At 35.1% G+C, this 24,667-nt stretch overlaps 3 protein-coding genes across 6 annotated transcripts; all 3 read left to right on the top strand.

Annotated features, from left to right (window-relative positions):
• The first annotated feature begins 321 nt into the window (after positions 1-321).
• Positions 322-2,816, top strand: LOC141816139 (putative receptor-like protein kinase At1g49730). 2 transcript variants are annotated; one of them, XM_074703978.1, is made up of 7 exons: positions 322-483; positions 1,436-1,688; positions 1,793-1,845; positions 1,915-1,982; positions 2,110-2,199; positions 2,329-2,398; positions 2,479-2,816. In XM_074703978.1, the coding sequence occupies exons 1-7, from the start codon at positions 417-419 to the stop codon at positions 2,778-2,780; spliced, it is 903 nt and encodes a 300-aa protein (XP_074560079.1). In that variant the 5' UTR covers positions 322-416; the 3' UTR covers positions 2,781-2,816. The 2 variants fall into 2 exon arrangements, with proteins under 2 accessions (XP_074560079.1, XP_074560080.1); XM_074703979.1 differs by having other exon boundaries at positions 2,469-2,548.
• Positions 2,817-4,007: 1,191 nt separating this feature from the next.
• Positions 4,008-15,623, top strand: LOC141816134 (uncharacterized). 2 transcript variants are annotated; one of them, XM_074703972.1, is made up of 8 exons: positions 4,008-4,138; positions 7,255-7,504; positions 8,347-8,470; positions 8,832-9,178; positions 9,282-11,049; positions 11,998-12,221; positions 14,410-14,501; positions 15,354-15,623. In XM_074703972.1, the coding sequence occupies exons 1-7, from the start codon at positions 4,053-4,055 to the stop codon at positions 14,479-14,481; spliced, it is 2,871 nt and encodes a 956-aa protein (XP_074560073.1). In that variant the 5' UTR covers positions 4,008-4,052; the 3' UTR covers positions 14,482-14,501; positions 15,354-15,623. The 2 variants fall into 2 exon arrangements, with proteins under 2 accessions (XP_074560073.1, XP_074560072.1); XM_074703971.1 differs by having other exon boundaries at positions 11,965-12,221.
• A 620-nt stretch (positions 15,624-16,243) lies between these two features.
• LOC141816135 (putative hydrolase C777.06c) lies at positions 16,244-21,221 on the top strand. Of its 2 annotated transcripts, none has more exons than XM_074703974.1 (9): positions 16,244-16,525; positions 17,054-17,186; positions 17,336-17,448; positions 17,752-17,839; positions 17,922-18,027; positions 18,648-18,712; positions 20,577-20,612; positions 20,704-20,813; positions 21,022-21,221. In XM_074703974.1, the coding sequence occupies exons 1-9, from the start codon at positions 16,317-16,319 to the stop codon at positions 21,077-21,079; spliced, it is 918 nt and encodes a 305-aa protein (XP_074560075.1). In that variant the 5' UTR covers positions 16,244-16,316; the 3' UTR covers positions 21,080-21,221. The 2 variants fall into 2 exon arrangements, with proteins under 2 accessions (XP_074560075.1, XP_074560074.1); XM_074703973.1 differs by having other exon boundaries at positions 17,692-17,839.
• Positions 21,222-24,667: the final 3,446 nt, after the last annotated feature.

Raw genomic sequence — 24,667 nt, 5'->3', positions numbered from 1 at the left:
ACATTCTCTTCATGTTTTTTTTAATCTTGTTATCAGTACTGATGTGCTATAAAGGCATCTTATTTTTTTTTAATAAGAAGAAAAAATTTATTAGAGATTATTTTAATTTAAAAATGATAAATTGTAGGCAAAATGAAAGTGCAGTGATTGAGTGGCGAAATAAGTAAAAGTAGAACGTGGGTTGGCTGGCGGTTAAAGAAAAGAAGATCCTCATCCACTCTCGCTCTCTCTCTCTCTCTCTCGATCGCAGGTGGAGAAGAAATAAATGGTGGACCAAATCGATCTTGATTGGCCTTGGAGCCTTCCCTTTGCCCTCCTCCTCCTCCTCCTCCTCCTTTCCTGCTCTCTCTCCCAGCTCGCTTGGCTGTGTAATTCCGAATCACTTCGGGAAAACTCCGGCCTGGGATCGATCCGTGATGGAGCACCGATTGCTCCGACGGATGAAGGCGCTAATCTCGCGGTGGCGCCTCCGGTCGAGGTCAGGTAGAGTTCCGATTTTTCCTGGCGCTTTGGACGTTGCTTCTTTTGCTCTTCTGCTTCCCGTGGTTGGAATTTGGTGGAAATTGCGGGCAAGAATTGTCGGATTTTGCCGAAATTGTGCCCATTCCTTCTTGTAGATACCCTTGCAGAAGGTGCTTTTTGTCATGACGACGGAGTTTTCCAAATTAGTATTTTCTTTTTCGTTTTTGAAAAAAAAAATCGCCATTTCTTCTTTTTTTGCTCCAATTTAGCAGCTTTTGCTGCTGCTACAGGCTTTGGTTGCTCCTTGATGTATCGGAAAGTTTGGTGGTTACATATTCGAGATATATATGCAGGTGTCTGGGTTTCGCCCGACTAATCCTGGAGGTTACATATTCGAGATATTAGTCATTGTACACTTGATCTGATCATTCATTTCAAACCATATAACTTTATAGAAGTTGTTGTATTCTCACTTTTCTTCAATATACTGAGTTGTAAGGTTTCAGAGTGTCTACCCAATACTAATAGTTTAATCAATTTCCAACTGGTTTTCAAAAACATTGTAAAAGATTTGAGTATCAGGGTTTCAGTATACACTGATACCACATACTGGTAGTTTAATTGATGAATTCTTTCCTCTCTTATATACTTCTGCACATGCTATTTTGCAGAATTGTTGAAGGCATACAGTATCAGAGAGAACACATTTCCAATATGATGATTCTTACTCCAAGTTAACTGAGTTTGCATTATTAGGAAGTGATTGGGAGTACTATTGTGTTATTAGGAGAATACAGGACAAATTGTTTCCTAAAGACCTTTCCCTGTTAGATAATTGTCACTTCAATAATTCCATTAAGCGCAAATCAAATGATAGCTGATTCAATCATTGCTCTGAATTCACTATCTATTGTACCTATATTATTTGTAGACTGATGGGAAAGCTTGGTAATGATTTATCTTCTTAATGAAGGCATACCATTTGTGAAGAGTTTTACATACAAGCAGATCAACAAGGCAACTAGTGGTTTCGGTGTGATTCTTGAAAGTGGTCCTCAGGGAACAATTTACAAAGCTCAATTTCCTAATGGACTTGTTGGTGCTGTTAGAAGAGTAAGATCACACCAACTACAGAATAGTTCCTTCTTGAAAAATGTCCAACTCTTGGGGCGCTTGCATCATCGTCATCTTGTCAGGCTCAAAGGGTTCTGTGAAGGCAAAGACAGGTATGAGTACTTAGCATAGGTTCGGTCGGATCTCTCAATTAGGCCAATTGATAAGGTCCGAGTATACTGAAGTTTCTCATTGTACCATGCCATATTTTGCTTAGGTTTCTTGTTTTTGACTATATGGAAAATGGAAGGCTGAAGGATTACCTTCATGGTAAGATTATGTTTAGTTAAATCTATAGCATTGCTTGTAATTTCTCATGATTTTACTCGCTTCCGACAGACCCACTGAAAACACCCTTGAACTGGAGAACTAGATTACAGATTGCTATTGACATAGCAGCTGCTCTGGTGGGTATCTGATCAGAATGACAATTTTTTTACGAGATATGCTTAACAGGCATACTTGGGAGTGAAGATATTCAATCACTAATTTACTTTCACTGAAACAAAAATTTACCTTCCCTTAATTATGCAGGAGTACCTTCAGTATTTCTGTGAACCTCCTATATACAATGTGACCATCAGCTCAAACAACATATTCTTGGATGAGAACTTTGTCGCGAAGGTAAATTTTTTCCGCCACATTAGGCGTCCTACCTCTTTTGGAAAGCATATTTTCTTATGTGAGTTTATGTTCCTTTTGGCTAAGTAGAAAAAGAACTATGTAGTAGCTACTACTGAACTTTTGTTTCAGTTATCTGATGTGGTCTTTGCCGATTGTGATTTAATCTACAACAGTGAATCAAATATCACTTCTTCTGAAGGTCAGGCTCTTACACTTGTAGCTTTGCTGTGTTTACATACAAATACTCGTACTAATAGTAGGAATTGAAGTTTCCGACAGATAACACTGAACAGAGAAATAGGAGACTTGTTTTCCAGTTCGGAATGCTACTTCTTGAGCTTATCACTGGGCAATCATTGCTGAATGAAGCTGAAATTGTCCATTGGATCCAAGAATCTGGATTTGCCTATTCAATCCACAAGATGGTGGACACTGATCTTGGTGATAGTTATGATTCCAAAGAACTTGGAAGTTTACTTGTCGTGGCAAGATTGTGTACCAAGGCTGAGAATGATACATCAATCTCTATTCCCCAAATATTACGGTTTCTGCAGGGGCATATAGGACATTCTACATTGTAATGGTGTGTGCCATACCAACATAATTTGACTCGCGAATTTGTATGCCTTAAAGAGTGTAAATTTAGCTAATAAAGTTGATAAGTTATTTGTAATTCATTGATATCGCTATGAATTACTTGTTCTTTAAGTGTTGTGTTCCTTTCTACTCAAGGGAATGACATTTTAGTTAGTTTAGACGTCACACAAGTCTTAGACTTGTGTTATAATATTGTTCATACTTAGTGCATGTCTCATGGAAAGGTTTAGGATGCCAACGTCGATGGAGGAAGTTTTGAGAGTGTTGTTTCAACGAGACTGGTAGAGAAGCTAATGCTTTGAGGAGAGAATCATCCATGGCCTTATGAACTCACTCTCTAGACAAGAACCAAGAAAAATAGGTAAGCATATGTTGTCTTATTCAATTCTTTATCAATCACAAATAAACACTAAAACAGAATATGTCTATGTTGATGTGGTCGCCATGAATGCATCTAGGTGTCTACTAGAGAACTTGTGTGTGTGCTGTTTTATTTATGATTAAGTCATTTAAACTTTTTCTTTTTGGATTTAGCAGTTAAGTTATAGTATTAAGTAAAAAAAATCAAAATAAAAAAATTTAGTTGCTCACGGAGTGTGCCGAGTTGTTATCTCATACTTTTTATCTAACACACCCCGTGAGCAATTAATTTTTTTTCATTTTAAAATTTTTTTATGTTTAATATTATAATCCAATCCTTAAACTCTAAAGGGAAAATTTTATATATAAGTTTAAGGGCAGAGATCGGAATTTCATATTAGAAGTGAAAAATATATATTTACATTAAGGGGAAGGGGGACAATGATAGAGAGTCTAGAAAGTCGAACACTTGGATTTCTAAAAAATTTTTCCAAAAAAAACAAATTAACATTTTTTTTATCTTGAGATGATTTCAAGAATATTGTTACTTCTATTTGCATTTCTACTATGTAGAGCTATGCCATAAGTTTTTTAAAAACAAATATATTAATTAAAATTACAATTTCAAAATAAAATTTATATTAATAAAATTTATTCTAATTAGTATTTTAATTTACCTCTCTCTATTTTTTCGAAATTAATAGGTAGCCCATTGGTGTCCATCTCCACCGTTCATTCTACTCATCCGAAGGTGCACAGGAACCGTGGCAATTGGAAGGACCCCCTGGCTTCGTTGGCTATAAAAGGGCGCTCGAGTAAAGCGAGGGGAAGCGACTTTTTTTTTTTTTCCTCCTGTTTATTTGTCGTTTCTCAGAGGGAGGGAGAGAGAAAGGCGGATGCGGGAAGAGGTGATTAGCTCGGGGACGGCGGACGCCGTCGCGCTCGCTAGGTCTTCTTCTCCTCCTCCGACACCAGCAGCGAGGTCTTCTTTTTCTACGTCATCTTTATTGCTTGTTCTTTATACCTAGGGTTTCGTAGTTCGATTTTCGGTATCTTGTCAATTTTGTCTTCTTCTGCAATAACACTCCGATCTGAAGCACTAGGATTTCACCCATGGCCAAAAGCCCAAATTTTCGCTGCTTCTTCAAGCTCAAAACCGAAACCTGAAACTTGTTATGCTAATGTTGGCTTATTTTCCTTCCGCTGGCAAAGAGAATGTGTAGGCCTGTTGTTCTTTCTGTTGAAGTTTCTAATTTTAGATTAAATGTTGGCGTTCATGGTGCAAAGTTTGACTAACGCAGCCACTTCATGCTCTGCTTATAGGTTTTGTTTTAAGGAGACAATAATTCTGATGAAGTCACCTTTTTCAATATAGGCAGAACTAGAGGGCGCAACTGCAAATGAATAACAATTAACGAACTTAAATGGCAAAGTGCTACTTTTGCTGTCATACTATTTCAGGAAAAAAATATGTAAACCGGAAAATAAATTTTCAATTCTCATCACTTCTGGATTTTTAGAAGACGGATCTCTGCGTTTAAGCTCGAAGGGAATTTATTAAAGGAAACAATTGTTATGCTGCTTTATTGTACAATCTTTCACTCTTTATTTTGCCATTATTGTCAAAATAACCTTTTAAAAATTCTTCTTTTATTTTCTAGCAAATATATCAAACTATCAAAATTTGACAAGGTACACAATTTTAAACATTTCAATATTAAATAAGGTTTAGAATCCTAACAGTGCTAGTAAGTCATTTCACAGCTATCGAGCTAGAATTGTTGAACCTAACAACTTGGTGCTGAAAATTGTTTATTGGTGCTTGGCAACAACTTATGGGATTCTAACAAAAATTTGTGGTGTTTTTTCGTCAACTCTGGAGCATCATGCACAAGCTGCTGACATAATTAAGACATGTGAGCGCTTAAAGTGGTTGTCTCCAATCTAATTGAAGTCCCACCTTGCAGTCTAGAAGCCACTTGCATTATTGTTCCTCTTACCATTTATAGAGGCACCTCAACTAACCTTCATGCAACAATCTTGTTTTCATATTCTCACACTATTCCCTTGCTTTCTCATAAGCACAACCTTCTAATTGTGTCAGTATTCTTGCTTGTTTATGACAACAATATACCATCCTGCTTATCCTAGCTTGCTTTTATAATATTGCTTTGCCCTGAGACTTGAGCCACCATATCACTTGCTCACAACAACCATTAGGACCATGTTGTTGTTGACTCATGTGCACATGTCGGATGGCTTGTTGTAGCTTTAATTGCAAGCAACATAGTGCTGAGCTGCACCACCTTCCTATTCTTATGAAGAGAGTCTAATTGATTTTATCTATAGCTTTGAACAATTGTAGTTGAAATTTCCTCATTAGAAAACAACGATGCTTCCCTCATTTTCTCGAGCCATTGGCACAATTATTACAATCACCAATTGAGATGCACTTGGTTGGTATCCACCTCCTTAAGGAATGTTGTCAACTTTGATTTGGTCCATCCATATGAGGGAGCAATTTTAGTGAACTTGTCAATTCATGCTAAGTTGAAGCTGTTGATATTTGTCATTCACAATTTGAAATGCTCTTTCCTTAGTATTCTTCTTATCAAGAGATGGACTTGTTCATTAGTGGTTTGCATCCCAAGATACAAGTTGAAGTTCAAATCAATCATGAGATCTTAATGACGTGTGGATTCCACAAGGTTATATGAGTGCCATGCAAACCACTATGGTTCTCTCACAACCACGACCATAAGCTCTTTCCTTAATTTTCAGTAATATGTCTATCAGATCTAAGAAGGCCCACGATGGTGAAATGTCAAGAGCGAAAAGGAAATGCTTATATTTTAATATTATTTTTATATTTCCACTCCAATGAAGTAAGGTTTTGATTGAATGTCTATCGAACCACTGGGATTATCATTTCTCCAATTTTTACAGCATTGATAATTATTTTATTAGTGTACTAATAATTGTGGAATCATGTAAAACACCAATTATGCTACATGGATGCAGTTTGTTCATATTCAATTGGTATACTCATGTTGATACGAGTTCAGTCAATCAAATATTTGGATTTATTTATATATTTTTGTCAATCCGTTAATGAATGCTATTTGTAGTATATAACATATCCCAATGTAATTGTCGATTCTTTGAACTCATTGGAATCTAACTGCATTTTTGAATAGGACAACCCAATTTATATATTTGTTTTTGAGCTAAACGTTTAGGTATTAAATGCTAGTAGCTAATTCTGTCTCATTCTTTAACTCATTTAGCTTGGTCAATCTACATCTTGTGTCTAGTTTGATTCTAGGATTCTTCATTGTACCCCTTGATTGTCATAGGATTTTAGGCAACTTATGTTTTGTCAACTTTTACCGAGTGGAAATTAGGACTTCTCTTATATCAAGGTTGGAGAGATGACATTTACAAGTGCAACTACAGCTTTCATTAACACTTCTGGCAATAGTTGCTTCAGTACAAAAATATTTTCTTAGCAACCTTGCATGCTTGTGGAAACAATTATATTATTTAACTACTCATACACTAGTGCTAATTAGTAAAGAGAATTTGTATAAGCATACACGCCCTTTGAAGTGCTCTTACATTTCATAACTTATTCCAAACTTGTTTGTGGGAGCAATTATGTCTTGGTTAGGAAGGAACTATGCAGATTATTTTGTGCTTGGAGAAACTGCTTCTTAGGTTGATGGATTACTTACTATATATGATTGTTAGTAATCCATATTAAAGCAGAACCTCCATATGAGAAATTCAAATGACTGTTTGTTGTTCCTTAAAGCAATCATTTGCAGAACCTTTCATATTATATTCTGAATAGGTTGAATGCCTGTTTTCATAGGATTGGGTATTCCTATTTTGCTTTTCCCAGTATAATTACACATCTTATAGATAGGGAACAATAAATACACATTTCTTTGGCATCGTCAATTCTATTTTAATCAGCAATGCTGTTTGAGAACCTTTAGTTTAACATGGATATTGAACAGATTCTATTTTATACTGAAGTATTTCATAAATGAAATGTAGCTATCTTCTTCTCAAGCATATTGTCACTTCTTATAGTTCTGTTGGGGCATCCTCTCCTGCTGCTCCAACAAATGCAACCAGCATTGATTGGCTTGGTAGCATCCAGGGTTCCAAGGTTGGGTCTATATCTCGTGTTGGTCCACAACTGCCTCAAACTTCAATGAGCACAAATGCTTCTGGCTCTGCTCTGGGAACTTCAGAACCTTCATGCCGACCATGGGAACGGGGGGACCTACTTCGTCGTCTTGCCACATTCAGGCCTTCAAATTGGTCTGCAAAACCAAAGGCTAGTAATCAAGGCTTTCTGAACTTTTCAACTGAGTTTTGATCTAGTTGTTAAGTTTTTTCAATATTGATGTGCTAATCTTTGTCTTTTTTTATGTTCTTCCTTGCAAAACTCAATTGTGAAAATTTATGTACACGTGTTGTGAAAAACTTTATATAACACCATCATCCTTTCCTTCTTGATGTTTATTGCAGAAATTGGCTTCTTTTGTTCATGTATTTTTGGACTTGATGCTGCAACAAATTGGCTAGCTGTTGATTGGAAACAATATCATGTGATGATTTTTAATAAGTAAAATAAATATGATGAGAAAATACACTCCAAATGCTAGAAAGAAGCTATTGAGCACATGACCATCCACAATCACCTGTTATATGTCAATGAAATCTATCTCATATGCTAATTTAATTTTAGGACGAATAGTTGACTTATTATCTTTGGTGTTATTGAACTATTCAAATCAGTCTCATTTCTGTTAAATCTTGTCCTGTACTCCTGTTATCTCAATCCCTGCAATGACATTTGTGATTTTTATCCAGGTTACTTAATGTGATAGTCTATGCATATTGCATGCATTCAATTTTCAAACAAGATTAAAATATCTTTGGGAATTGCAGCAGAGGATTATGTATCACACTCATTTATCAGTTTTATACATACAAAATAATATCATAGTATTTTGCAGTCCTTTTTCTACCCTAAAATCCTTGTCTTTCTGTTCTCCCAATATGTTTCCCTGCTATTTGATATGAAATTTTATTGATTTTTTTTATTCTGATAGAAGAACAAATATTGATGTCCTGTTGCTCAGTATAAATGCATGTTACATGCTAAATCTGCAGGGAGCAAGTTCACTATCCTGTGCTCGGAGAGGATGGATTAATGTTGACACAGATGTGATTGAATGTGAATCTTGTGGTGCCCGACTCACCTTTACCATGTTAGCATCTTGGACTTCCACAGAAGGTAATTATCAGAAAAATATTTGTTAAATTTTCATAATATCTACTCATATTCACTACTATCTCTTTTTTTTGTTCTAAATATTCTTTTACATTGATAATTTGGTTTTCAAATACTGTCTGATTTCCACTTATTTTCATTTGCTTTGGTTTATTATAGAATGATTTAGACTGGATTTGAGCATGTAGCAAAATAGTGTCTGATATTAGCATTTTCGTTTTGACTTGTCTTGATGTTTTTAACTTTTGCTTTTATTGCACAGCAGAATGGTAGTTTCTATCAGTTTTCCACGTTGAGCCTACATCTAAACTCTCTTGTATACTGCATGATCCTTTCAACTTCATGTATATTTTGTTTGTACTAGTTGACCAGTCTGTGGAAGCATTTGCTGAGCGACTCGATGCTGGACACAAAGATTGTTGTTCTTGGAGAGGAAACTGCTGTGCTGACAGCTTGGTGCAATTCCCTCCCACGCTTCCATCAGCAATTATTGGTGGTTATAAAGACCGTTGTGATGGCCTTTTACAGTTTCCCTTCCTTCCAGTGGTAGCTTCATCTGCTACTGAGACTATGAGGCTTACCAGGAGCTCAAAGATTGATCACATGTTGGCTCAACCTAGTGGTTTTTATTCTGGGGAGTTAGGTTGTAAAGATGATAACAATACAAGCAGAAAGGTATCTCGAGACTATTCCTCTCGTGGTCATTTGCATGTAAGTTATTCAATGTCCAAACATTTCTTAGCATGGCAACTCATATTTAATAGATTCTTATATGCTCTTCATGTCCATTTACTTGACTTTCTTCCTATGGTAGGCACAAAAACTTATAAGTCTTTGTGGATGGGAACCTAGATGGCTTCCAAATATTCAAGATTGTGAGGAAAACTCTGCTGAATCTGCTAAAAATGCACACTCAGTCCATCGTACTGAAGATGAATACGATCGGGCTGATTTTCGTGTCCTTAGTAAGAATGCATTGACTGCTTCCAAAAATCAAGAAAAAGGAAAGGGGAAGGCCTCTGTCGAAGAACCAAAGTACAGCACAAGGTCACCTTTACTTGATTGCAGCTTATGTGGTGCAACTGTTAGAATTTGTGATTTTTGTACAGTGGCTCGTTCTGCTCAATTTGGTGCCAACAATACTGATAACCCTGATGTTGGTAAAAAGTTAACATTGACACGAGGTGTAAGTGCTGCTAGTGGTATCAATGGATGGGTTGCTGCAGATGCTATGGGAAAGGAGCATATTGAGGAACGAGATGAAGCAGCAATCGCAGATGATGGTAAATCACAGTCAGTTGTTGGTGTGGATTTGAATCTGACTATAGCAGCAGGTTTGCCATCCCATAATCCTGGCTTGCCAGAAATGCCTGAACGTTTTGTCGATGGTGGTATGGGAAGGGATCTGATAATTGGCCAGCCTACTGGAAGTGAGGTTGGAGATCGGGCAGCATCTTATGAGTCATGTGGTCCAAGTTCGAGGAAGTGTAGCTTGGAGGATGGTGGGAGCACTGTTGACAGGCCACAAGATAGAATTTTGCACGCTGACAGTATAGAAGGAACTGTTATTGATCGAGATGGAGATGAAGTTGATGATGACACACAATATTCAGGTGGACCTAACAAACGGGCTCGTGGGTTTGATATTTTTGATACATATCATCCTTTATCTAGGATGGGTTCATCTGGTGCTGGTCCCAGCCGCAATTTATGCTTTGATATTATTGATGCAAACAGAGTTGAATCCAAAGAAGAGAGTGACATGGGTGTTGGCCTTCCATCTCACAGAGATTCTGCTCGTGCTTCGTCTGTTATCGCAATGGACGTGATTTGTAGTGGTGAAGAAGATTCCATGGAAAGTGTTGAAAATTACCCTGGAGATGTTGCAGATATCCAATTTCCTTCTCCAACCATGCATAGGAATCTTGATATGAATGATGCTTTGGATTCTAGTAATCAAATTCAGCAAAATGCATACATACAACATGCTGCTGCAAGTGTTGCTAGGGAAGTTGGGGGTAGCAGTACTGTTGAAGGGGAAGAAATTGTAAATGCAGAAACTGTCACTGTTTATGCACGGGATAGGATAAGTCTAGGCATTAGTGGTGGAAGTGTTGGTATGGGTGCAAGTCATGAGGCTGAAATTCATGGAACTGATATTTCTGTGCATAGGCCAGAGAGTATGGTAGGTGATGCAGAACCCACTGCGGAAGTTACGGAGAATTTAGGGCAAACTGGTGAGTCCACCCCAGGACCTGCACTGGTGGATGAGTCTCTTCGAGAGCCGGTCATTAGAGAAGATCCTCATGGCTATAGCCAGGAGATGATGTCTCAATCAGTTGGAAGAGCTGACAGTGGCTCAAAGGTTTACGGTTCACATAAAGCTGACTCAGTTGAAAGTGGTGAGAAGGTAAGTCACAGCTTAGGTCCAGAGAACAGTGCACATCCTTCACTTTCTTGCAATGCTATGATATACTCAGCTTATGAAGTATCCAAAGAAGAGGTAACTCAGATGGGAAATGTGCCAATTACTGATGAATATGGACTCATGATGTCTGGCAATATTCCTGGAAATGGGATAGGTATCTCATCTTGTTTTTTATTTATTCTTTTTTATTCCCATAAATCATTATATTTTACCTTTTACTTGATAGTCGTACTTGATATGTAATCCTTATATCTTTGGTATGTTTTTTTTTTCAACAAGGATAAATAAAGTTGGTTGTAGTTGCATCTAAACTTGCAGTGCCATAATTCTCAATTTCTAATTATAGTCTGTGTACCTTGTGTGCTTTATTTTACGTTGCGTGTGCTTTTAATGCTGTGTATCTTAAGAATGTTGCTGAGTCACATTGTTCTAACTGCCTCAATGAACATATCAATTTCAGTTAAACCCCATTGCATCTCACCTCAGAAAATTAATACTAGATTTCAGTTGAAACCCCTATCTATATCATATGAAACTCAAACTAGTCTACGTTTTAGTAGAAGGTTCTTTCCTTCCATGTGAATCTTGTAAATTTATCTACTAGTGACTCAAGAATTTACGAGATAACTTCTTGCAGTTTGGCCTTGATATGTTTATAATCAAAATAAATAGCAGAAACTAAAATTACTGAAACTTGATATGATACTGGCAGAAATGTTGAAGGGCAAATTTGTCCTTTACATGTTGTAGGTCTTCTTCAGTTTTACTTAAAGGCAGCCCGGTGCACGAAGCTATATCCGGGGAAATTAATATTACCTTGCCTTTGGCAAGAGGCTGTTTCTAGTTTTACTAAATTGGAGGTCAATATTAAAAATATTGCTTTCAGTTTACTCTAGCATTCACAGAAAATCAGAGAAATACTCTGAATCTTTCAGGCAATATCATAATTTTCACAATTTATTGGCATATTGTGCTTATGGTAACTTTTGGTGATCTGTTGCTTGCGCCACTTTTTATTGAGCTATCTTATTTCAGTTCACCAAGCACTGTTGTTTTCTTGTTGCTTCAGGAACATCTAATGGAGAAAATGGATATTATGTAGAAAATGAAGAGTTCGATCCACTTAAGCACCACAACTGCTATTGCCCATGGGTTAATGGAAATGTAGCTGCTGCTGGTTGTAGCAATGACACTGGATCTGCATCAAATAATTCAGAAGTTGCCTGTGGTTGGGAACTTACTCTGGATGCCATGGATACTTTCCAGTCTCTCGGTCATCTACCAAACCAAATGATGCAATCTGAATCAGCCGCTTCTTTATATAAGGTGAGCTCACTAGGTTGGATTAATTACTTGTGTGCTTTCCAAACCCTTATATTTCTTTAACTTGTTATTGTTCTTTTTCAACAGTTTGTGCCTGGTTCCATCCTTGTTATTTGAATATTCATGTGTAGCATGATAGATTTCTGAGTATATATTTCATCTCACCGCACCCAAATATAGAGTTTGGATGATCACATTGGAGTGTTGCAGATAAAGTTGGTGAGGCAAAGTTTAGTATCTTGTTTTGAAGTGGGCTTGTAGTTGTGAAAAAGATGGTTACATAAGAATTAATCTTTTGAAGGGAGAGCTATTCTATTTGCTATATTGCATTTTGGATTCAAAACGCTATAGCTCGTGTTTCTCGGATGCAGACCTACTACAGATATTTTTTCAATTGGTTATACATAGAATAACCTGAGTAGATTCCACTTTCCAGTTGACCTTGTAATATGGACTCTAACTTTATCAAAATTTCTAACACTTTATTGGTAGTGAATCCTTGGAGGGCTTATCTATCTATGAATGTATAGATGGAGACAAAAAGTGAGAGCAAATTCATAGAATCTCACCTTCCAATTGACCTTTTGTTTTGAGGTCAAAGCTGTCAGAGTCTCCATGATATAGGTGCTTATGTTGACTTCTCGAACATCAAAGAGGTTTTAAATTCTTGTGTAATAAATATACAAGTTATTGGCGCATAGATAGTGCCTAGAACACAGAAGGGAATCTTAGAATCTCTTGTGGTAATTGATAAAATGCTCAAATTGGTAAAGATGATTGCTAAATGCTGAGAAAACATACACAAGATTGTGTTTTAGTTCTACCATAACTTTCATTGATGATAACGACTAATACTAATCTACATTGTAGTTTTTTGACCATACTTTCATAGATGACCATTGGACAAGCTAGGTTTCTTTCCCTTCATGGATGTTTACTTTCAAAAGGTAAACATTCTATCATTATATGCAACTAGCTGAAATATATGAAGAAAAGCTGCGTCGGCAGTGTATTCATCTGTTTCTTTGAAATGTTTAAGCACATAAAATAAATGGTCTAAAAGTTATCTTGTTAAATGAACCTGCATAGAGTCTTGGGCATCTTCAACTAAAAACCAAACAAGTATTCTTTTGTTGCTCCTTACAGAACTTATGGAAATTATGCAGCTGATAAAGAAAAGTGCATGCTTTGGAACTTAGCCAATTGCCTAAGCTTTTGCCAGACATTAGCCATTTGTAAGCAGTTTGAAAAATTAGCAGCTCATCATTTGGTACTCAGGTGATTGTCTATGATAGCTGTTCCAGCTAAACAGAGAACAATGAAAATAGGTCCTATATCCCAACTAACTTTGGGTTACCTAAATTTGTTTAGGGTGCCTGGAGATAATTCACTACCAGTCTCCGTAGCTGCTATGCTGACTAGTTTATCTACATATCATTGTATGGCATCTACATGAAACTGTGGAAAGTTAGGTTATTGTGATATCTAAAACTTTACCAAAATCTCATCATTAGGGAAATTGTAGGTGATCCAGTTAATGTTCTATCTCCATGCTATTGCTTGATTAATTGATGTTTGTTTAGATTATTAGTTAGAATAGATGGTACTTTATATTTCATTTCGCTCTCCCTCTCTGTCCTCTTATTCATTCACCAAGAAGCTATTATTGTCCATATGTTTGATGATATAGTTACTATATGTGTGAAGGATGGTATTTTTTAGCTCTATTTCACTGGAGTAACTCCTAGGATATTAAGGTTAAACTCTTAAAATTGTTATCCTTATATTACAGTGACATTCATTTACACTTGGTGGGTTTATACATACAATTGAACTACTTTTCATTCATACAGTTTTTGTTTCTACAGTGTTGGTTTTGTTGTCACTTGCAAGTTACAATGGGTTCCTTCTATTTGTGGCATATACAATACTAAGAATGGACATTATTAGCTATGAATAACATCTATCAACAAAACTCCTTCAATAGTAGCAGGCAATTTAGCCTAGAGAATGTTGAGCTGGTAATTCATTCTTTGACATTAATCCTTCTGAAGTTGTGTATGCGTATTCTTCTGTGCTATTGCTAACTTGATCTTTTCATTTCGTTGTTTAAATTGACTTTTAAGATGCTAGTCAAAAAGCACCTGTATTGACGTATTGTACTAAGTTCTCACATTCTTCATTTTCACAGGATGATCATGTTACTCCTAGTCAGAAACTTTTGGCACGCCGTTCTGCAAATAAAAGGCAAGGAAAACATTGATCATTCATTCCCCTGGACTGGTATGCTAATATTATTCAAATATCTTTTCATATAATTTATACCAGTACTTGATTTAGTTGCATTACCTCTTTGTCAAACCATAAATGTTTATGGTTAAGAAATGGTACAAATTTTCATGATATCACCATCAACATGATGTAAACGGTCAAATTCCTATTTCCAAGTAATGTGGTCGTTTTACATTTTCTGTTCTAGCGCTCTAAGTAATTTTGAGGATTGAAATGCTCATCTTGGTTAACCCTGCTGCTATGCCATCATAGGCTGTTAATCATTGTTTTTTAGTATTTGTGCGTTGTTTTACAACTTATTAAATGTACAATATCATAAAAACATAAGGTTAATTGTTTATTATGACATGAACATTGAGGCTTGTAACAACTATAGTCACATCAATAATTATAATAATGCATATCAACTTTCTTGTCCAAGATAGTTACTAATTTATTGTCTTTGCACGTCCATGTGATGGTTTATTTTCGAATCTGTTGCTACGTATGATCTCATTAATTATTGTAATATCTAAACATTGTGATCTTAATTTGCGTAGTATTGTTAACAATTAATCTAGGCGAGCATCATAATTTGTGAAATTCAATACATGCCATGACATGGACTAATAGTTATTTTGGACAACAAGCTAATTGACGATGTGAACAATTATTATATTTCTATCAATTTTGAATAATATTGTTTTATCCTCAAATTTTCAGTTATAACTAGCTGTTAATCCTAGAATAACTAACAAGTACTTTATGTTCAAGAATCAACCATACTCTCAAGGAACAATTATCATGTTATAATCTTTTAAAGTAAATAGTTTACTTCTTTATTCTTCTGTTATTTATTTACAGGTCTGCATGGCAGGATATTCCAGTTGGCGTTTGCAGACACGACTTTGAATCGATTATTACGGGTGCTGAACTCTTTAGCATGATCTTTAACTTCCTTTAAGATATTGTACTTTATGTGATATAGTAGCCGTCATAATTGTTAAGTTATAATTTTCAAGGATCTAATATAGCTTCTCGAGTAGAGTCTGGCAGCATTGAATTTGAGGACTTGTGTTGTATTCTTAGATTGCGACTTTAATAAACAAATGAGTAGTTCTGATCCTTGTTTCATTCTCCAAATGGAAATTTGATTTAATTGATGTTTTTTCCCCATTCATTCAGTATTTCTTATTATGTATTTGTTGCTCTATTCTCTATTAAGGGTGTCTATGTGCAACTTATTATTTTATGGGGAATTGTTTCTATATCATCTGCTCTTCTCTAAATTGTGTACTAATCTCATTCTCTAAATTTTGTATTATACTCGAGAGAGAGGATTAAAGTTAAGTATATAATTGCTTTAAAGAAAATTTTTATTTTACTCTATATTTTATCCTAGTTTTTAGAAATGCTCTTTAGAATTTGTAAAATCATTATATTATACTGTCGTCTTTTGCCAATTAAATTAACGATGTTAATGGCATAAAATAGTAAGAGTTCAAAAACATGATTATAAAATCCTGAAAATATTAATATTTCGAAAGAAAATAAAAATATAAAGGGGTAAAATGAAGATTTCCTTACCTTAATCATCCACTTCGCGGTTCAAGCGGCGTGGGAAAGCGACTCGTTCGAACCCGGCAACGAATGCGCATTGGTCGGTCGTTTATTATTATCTTCCACTTGTTACGGGCGGACAAAGAAAAATTTGAACTATAATGGAGGTAGGCGGAGGCCGAGTGAAGACTGAAGAGAAGAGATCGACGACGCCGTGGCCCCTCCACTTCCTACTGCACTGGCGTAGACTCAGAGAGTTGGGAGGTGATGGGATCGTCGATCGGTTTTGGGGGTGGAGTCCTTGGTGACGGAGGTGGATCGGAGATCGTAGCAGGTCGCTCCTCTCTCATTTTTCTCGGAACCGGTTGTTCCGCCACCGTCCCTAACGCGAGATGCTTGATCTGCGCTACGGATCCTCCTTGTCCCGTCTGCACCCAGGCCCTCTCCATTCCTCCTGAGAGCAACCCTAATTACAGGTCTTCGTCAACCGCTGAAGCTCAAGCTTTGTTCTTCTGCATAATTTGTATATTCTAGCAGTTATATGGCGTGAATGAGAACTCTACAGTTTACTCTTCTCCCATTTTAATTCCCCACCTAGACGATAGACTTAAATATCGTTTAAATTTTTTTTTCTTAAATCATATCTTTTTGGCCCACCTGTTTGTAACCATGAAACACTCACGCGTGATTTTATCCTTGGATATTATCATCCAAAAATTAACTCTTAGAATACTATTGTATAAAAAAAAGGGATCAAACTGTACATGGAGACTCAAAATATGGAGATAAATTAAGATATAGAAAATTCATAAGTAAACTGAGAAAAAGAGTAAAATCTCTAAAATCAAACTAGCATTTTTGCGATATGTAGCAAACTGACAATTTCTTAACATGTTTTGAAACTGTCTACTAATTGATAGAAGATGTCAAATCAATTAGGAGAGTATATTCTGTTGTGTTTAGTCAGATTATGCTATTGCTTACTCTGTGCATAAGTTCTACAGGTGCAACACTTCTCTTTTGATTGATTATTGTCAAGATGGAGTACACAATTACATAATAATTGATGTGGGAAAGACGTTTAGAGAACAAGTTTTGCGGTGGTTCACTCACCATAAGATTCCTCGAATAGATTCTGTTAGTATTTCTTCTTGTGAATCTTATTTCATTTTCATGAGGAAGTTTATGGTTTATGCAATCACTATACTCTATTTGTTTTTGTTGACTGCTGCTTAGTATTGCATCTGTAAGAATACTGATTTTTTTCTTCCTTTTTTCTCTTGTAGATTATTCTGACTCATGAACATGCAGATGCAGTTCTTGGTCTTGATGATGTCCGGGTGGTTCAACATGATACTAATTCAATTCCAATATACTGTACCCAATTTACAATGGACAGGTACATCTACTCATGTAGACCAGTGTTTGCAGCATGACGTGCATGTTTAGTTTGTTGGCTTCTGTTAGCCGCTATTAATATTTTATGTTTTTGTTAACTTCTTGTTGACTATGTTATTAATTACCTGCAGCAATATTCTAGATACATCATTGCCTTTGTTGTGATTGTTAATTATAAATTTAGATTGTGCAACTACTAGTATTTCAGTTTGAATCTAACAGTAGGTTTACTTATTGCAAACAGTGTTACGAAAAGGTTTCCATATTTAGCGAAGAGAAATTTGAAAGAAGGTCATGTATTCAGGTTTACTAGTCAATTGGATTGGAAAATTATTGATGATGACATTGAGAAGCCTTTTATAGCATCAGGCCTAAAGTTTATTCCTTTGCCAGTTAGTACTTACTCTTCATTCCACCCTCAGCAATACCTTAGATTGTTTCGTTTGATACTCATCCATATTTGTCTTCATGCAGGTGATGCATGGTGAAGATTATGTTTGTTTAGGCTTCCTCTTTGGGCAAAAGACAAGGATTGCATATATATCTGATGTTTCACGCTTCCCTTATGCCACTGAATATAGTATGTATCCCTTCTAATTATACAGTTGTCTGTGTTTGCTATATTTAGATTTTACATAGAGTTACCTGACATGTTATCTTTATTGCGCCAATACTTCCATTCTGAGTTGTTTTAGTTCGTTGATTACATCTTGTTGATTAGATGGTTTGTAGGTGGGCTAATGTTTAAATGTAAAATACTAAAAAAAATTAACCAAATTGAGAACAATTTGAATCAGCAATTTTTAAAGATGATATTCTTTTTCCCCTGAACGCTCGCTTATCTACACGTATACTGACCATAAAGGTTTTCAATTTTTATTTACTTTATTGAAGGAACATGAGGCCCATCTGTTAGATTTAGTGGCAACAAATGGGCAATATGATAGTCAACTGGACATGTCAACTGTAGTTATTTTATTTTGAAGTTCAGTGAAAGTATTAAAACCCTTGATAATGTGTATGTACCCATATGAATTCTTCAAGAAACATCTAGACTCTGGTCAATAGTCAGTTTCATTTCGACATTGATCAAGAAACTATTTTTAAGTACTATCAAAATTTTCTTCTTGTTTGGTTTGGTCACAGAGACTGTAACTTTGCTTACATCCATTCACATTTTATTTTGCTTTCTACTTGAAGTTATCTCAAAATCTGGAGCTGGACAGTTGGACCTTCTGATTCTAGAGACTAATTCAATTCGCAAGGTAGTTGATTTTGTCATTTGGTCATCCATGTTTTTCTGTTTTTACAGTTCTTCAAAATCACTAATTCTACGTTGTTCCCTTATCCTTGGGATGTGTAATTATTCGGAGTTGCAATTATCAAATCAATAATTAGGATCTCATCTCATTCTTATAAAAGCACTCACATAAATGTAAACAGAATTCAGTTTATGCTACCAAGTGAACCACTGATCTAAATTCTAAGCCGCCATGTGTCACTTCAAGGATAATATAGACACATTATTGCAGGTCTGAATCATAAATAACTAAAATGTATAGTTAAAATATAGTAAAGGGTTGTATTGTGCCCAAGTACATATATAGGACATGTTATTAGTGTACCACGTAAAAATCATTCTTAGTGTGAATGTTGCTTTAATCCCATGGAAAAACTTTTTAATTTTAAAATACATAATTGAATTAAAAGTATGTGTGAATTGCTTACATGTGTGGTAGATAACCACTCAAGGTTAGTCCAGAACAGCACAACATAGTTTATAGTGAATTAAAGCCAGCTGAAGTAGCGCAGTATTATGTAAGCAATAGTTGTATATACAATTTATTAAAACTTCTGATCCGTATTGGTTTCATTGAACTCCAAACTAAACTCAACAAATCATATGATAATGCCTTTTTAGTTGTTTCACTGGCTAATGTTGTTCTATAGCAGGTTTATAATAGTTATTAGTCCTGTCTAGTAGGTAGAAGCATATCATTGTGGATGAAGAAGAAATTCTAACTGTACAAGGGATTTCTCATAAAATGATTGTTTGCTTACCAAATGGGTCAGATTATTTAAAGAATAATCAATTGTTAAGAGGTTAATGCAATTCTTTCTTCTCTATCTATTGACAGTACATTTGTAGACGTTAAAATTGATTGATACAGATATTAATTGCCTGAGTTTAATGAATATCAGCTTAGGTGATTCCCATCTTTCCTGAAAAATCTGCCGAAATCAACCATCTCATATAGATCGATGGTTAAGTTCAAAAAAAGTAGAGATCTGAGGATATTACTAGGAAACAAGTTAGTTTCACTGGAAAATAGTTTAAATTAATTGAAATCTTATCAGATAATGAATAATAGGATGGAATGGTTGAAATTTTTATCAAATTAAATTGATTTTGATGAACACAACCAATCTAGCCAATTCTTTCTCGACCTTCACTTGAATATTAGTGAAAGCATATAGGAGAGGGAGAAATAGCTCCCGTTAATTCTAGTGTAAATCTCTCACTTCCTTGCCTTCCTAAGATTTGTTGTTAGATTAACAGAACAAATTTATTGTTGTATGTGATCTATCATTATATAGACAAAGCACCTCATCCACTTCTTCCTCTTTTTCACTGTTGATTGACAGTTGTGGTACTTCTCTCGATCAATAATTCCTCAAAACATCTTTCTCAAACAAACTAATATGGACATTAAATTATAATCTACTATAGTAAATAATATATTAAATCTAATATTATTTAATTACTTTTTGTTAATAAATGTGATAATATTTATGAATAAATTTCTATATTAATAATATATTATTTATTATCTCTCAATAATCTAAAGTAAATAAATTTAGTTTAGTAATATAATAATAATTGAAAATTTTTGAATACTATTTTATTAAAATAATAACAATAATAATGATACTCTAATTAATTAAATTTCAAATCTTTATTTATTATTTATACATCTTTGTTACTATGATTGAACATCACTAACCATCTTTTATATCAAATTATTTTAGTTCGAAAGGTTTCTAATGCAGTTATTGTCTGCATGAACTGGCTGTAGTATTGGCTTTGAATTGCATGCTTTATAATGCAGTCACTGTCTTTCTTGACAGGTAGTCACTAGGAGTACCCACCTTTCCTTTCCGGAGGTTTGTTTAGTTTGTAACCTTCAGAAAAAGGGGAATTTTAAAACTTTAAATGCATAAATCAGAATAGCTTAATGGCTTTATGTTTGTTCAGACCCTTGAAACATTGAAGAGACTGCGTCCCAGGCAAGCACTTCTAGTCGGAATGACACACGACTATGACCATGACAGATATAACAAACTACTTGAAGAATGGTCGAGCAGGTAACAAATTCTTTCTTCTTAAGCATATTGCAAGAGAAATTCCTCAGTCTCGGAGGAGGCCTTAAACATCATTATCTGAAATTGGTGCTGGCATTTGCTGTTTTAATATATATGATAGTAACAAGAGTTTTATGTAAGTTCAATTATGTTTGAGGATGTATGTTAAGACACTGCCACTAGCTATCATCTATTAATTTATTTTCTGCAGAGAAGGGATATCAGTGCAGCTTGCTCGTGATGGTTTACAATTGTATGCTGATTTGTGAATAAGTGCAAGGTGCGGATGAAGCATGCTTTGTCAGGTTCAGTAGAATCCTTCTTCTATAATATATTAGTGTGGCAAACTTTTGCGTCTTTAATTGACAATTCAACATATCTAGTACTGATCCTGCACTCATGCCATATTGTGAACATATATTAGATATTCTTATTTTTTGTAAATTAATCATCTCCTTTTTCTGTAGGTTTTGATGCACTATAAGAAAAAACTAATTTAGTGACGGAAATAATCAGTCATTATAAATTTGATCGCTGACGTCTTTTAGCGATGGATATAATATTCCGTCGGAATAAAAGCTTCTGTCGCTAAGTTTAGAGATGGAACTAAATTGTTATCGATAAATATTAGCGACGGAATATTTAAATCCGTCGCTAATATTAGTGACGGTATTTCAATTTCATCGCTAAAATCGTAATCGAATTTACCATCCGGTCTAGAATTAGTGATGGAAATTTATTTCCATTGCTAATTTAGTGATGCAATTTTAATTTTGTCATTAAATTAGCTGAAATGGGAGGGTCGATCAAATTTTTAATGTAAATTAGCAATGAAATTTTATTTCTTAAAAATTTTTGACAACCCCTCCCCGTTTTCACAATTCCTTGTTTACATATCTATATAAACAATACACCGTCACAAATAATGATGTTAAAGTTTCACAACACAAACAATAGTTTTCACAACACATTTACATTCACAACACAAACGTTTGTTAATAATATAACATCAAATCCAACACATTCACAACACAAACGATTCAAACACCACAACTCATTCACAAATCCATATATTCACAAACAACATAACATACGATACATATCAAAACCAATTCAACAAGTTTTCAAATTCAATTCTAACATATTATGTCCAATCTAACAAAGATGAATATCTCAAATATAACTAATAAACATCTGAATCTAATAAATTCAAATACATTATCAACAATAATAAAAACCTCTTAGCAAATACATCCAATTCCATTCCAAAACTAGTTAGTAGTAACTAATCCTGCATAAAGTATAACATGATAGGTTATTAATAAAACAAGGAAAAAACTATATCATTTGAATTATGATGAAGCAAATTGAATTTAAACTAAACAAGGTGAACACTATAATAAAAAAATATTATCTAGACAATTAATTTACAGACTTGAATGCTAGTTTGAATATTTATTGATGGTGATATATAAAATATATATTATTTTCTATAATGTTCTTGAAAAGATGTAATACAATTAGAGATGCATCTATTATGAAAATTAATAGATCTATTTTGCATGTTCCATGAGTGATAAACAAAAAAAAATTGAAGGTCAACACACCTTTCAGTCATCTACTGATCAATATTGTGAGGGTCTTGAGTCTTTTGGGAGTCTAAACTATGTGGCGTTTGACTCATTCGAGCCATGAATTCTTGTATTTTTTGCTCAATTTGCTCATATCTCATTTGGGCGTGCAAACCCTCTTGAAATTCTTGCTCTAATGTTGAAAGTCGATTCTTCAATTCTTGATTTTCTTGCTCTAAGGCTTTTACTCTAGTAGATGATCCACTGGGACGATCCTTGGTACTATGAGTCATCATACGATCATATACGACTCTTACCGTGAGACTCAAGACCGTAGAGGGTGGAGGTCTTTTTCTTTTCATTGATCACATCATAATAAATCTCATTTAATTGATCGGTGGATAGAATTTGAGGTCCTCTATATCAAACTAAGATCACTGTGCAACTCTAGCAATTTTTTTGCCCTATTTAAAAAAAATTCATATCAGATATACAATTAGAAAAGCTAATCATTATAAACGGTTAAAGATATTTAAGTTTTTATTTCTTACGTCTAATGCATTCGATCGATGATCGACAAATATGTCATCCTTTGACTTGTGTATATTGATAAATACCTCTCAACAAGTAGGAGGTCACTGTAGTTCATTTTCTTGAATATTAAATAATACAATTAATCAAAATAAATTCATTGATAATTAAATACTTTTTATAGAAATTTATTAATTATAAACTTACCAAGTCTAAGAGATGCTTTACGATTGATCATGATCCAATTGTATATTTTGTGGATCCGGTGTTAGAGCCAGCCAACTTAGTGTTTCTTTTGGCTCGAGTTGTCGTTGAATTTGACTACCATCTTTTTGCAGTCCAGATTACTTATTATGCAATCCAAACATCATCTGGTATAAAAAATGACCTTATTTCCTTTCTTTTACATTTATATAAAAGATTCTTGTAGAATTTGACATAAGCATTGTCTCTTTAAATGTCGCCTCATGCCCGAGCTCTCTAGGTATATTTTTTTGCAATAATAAATTCATAAATTAGTATAAAAAATAAAACTTCTAATAATAAAAATTATTTATAAAAAATTTTTGATAATAAAAATCTCTCATCCTCTGGTTTACATGTCTCCATGTAGTACCAGAAGGGTACACTCGTTCTTTAAATTTACTTGATATATACGCCGTCACTTGATGATCATTTGGAGTAAAACTGTATTAAAAAATTATAAATATTAGACATATGTTACAAATAAAGAAATAGATGAATTAAAAATTACTAATAACGCTAATACTTACCTAACTCCTAACAATTCGTAACACAGTCTGACCATCGGGTGTTGCTGTCTGATTTGACATATTTATATTTACACAATAACATTATAAAAGATCTCACTGGTGGCCAACCTTGCAGTTGGCTGAGCTAGCTGACAATGTGGCCGGCCAAGCGAGCTCCCGAACAGCCAAGCCATCGACTACGAGGTCGTGGCTGACCAGAGCCAAGCTCCAAACGAGCTCCCGAACGACCAAGCCATCAACTACGAGATCGTGGCTGACCAAGCTCAGCCAAGGCCGACCAAAGCTAGTTGAGGTTGAGGCTGGGCCTCATCTAGCGCCCGACCAAGCTGGGGTCGGGTCTCAGCCTACAGTCGGGGTTGAGGTTGGGTCTTATCTCGTGGCCAACCAAGCTAGCGTCCGAGGCTGAGGCTAGGCCTTATCCCACTGTCCACCAAGTTGGCCCCTGACTATCATCAGGCAAGCTCGCCCTTGGTCGATGGTGTGTCGGAGAGAGACGAGAGCATGAATAGAAACTTATCGGAGATCGGAGAGTAGAAAGCGTCAAAGATCGGAGATCAAAAGTGTTGTAGGTTGAAGAGTGAATGCTGGTCGAAGATCGAAGAGAAGAAATCGGAGAAGGGGAAGAAAAAATTAAGTCGAAAACCCTAAATCGTCAAATTTAACGATGAAATTATTTTCCGTCGCTAAATTAGCGACGAATATAATTATCCGTCACTAAATCAGTGACAAAAATTATTTCCATTGCTAATTAGCGATAGAAAATTAGTTTCCGTCATTAATTAGTTATGAAAAATTAATTTCTGCTAAATTACTGTCCATCGTGAATTCGGCGATGGAAAATTATTTTCGTGGCTAAAGTAACAACGGAAAATTATTTTGGTGGTTAATTTCATGTCTAAATAGATATTTCTTGTGGTGATGATTGTTCTCCAAACATTCCAGAGACAAATAGACAGGTAGGTGTTCCCCTTGTATATGTATA

Source organism: Curcuma longa, unplaced genomic scaffold, assembly GCF_044706935.1.
Source record: "Curcuma longa cultivar G26 ecotype Majalengka, Jawa Barat unplaced genomic scaffold, ITB_CL_G26_1.1 contig_14452, whole genome shotgun sequence".
Classification (NCBI taxonomy): domain Eukaryota; kingdom Viridiplantae; phylum Streptophyta; class Magnoliopsida; order Zingiberales; family Zingiberaceae; genus Curcuma; species Curcuma longa.
This window is presented reverse-complemented; position numbering and strand designations above follow the sequence as displayed.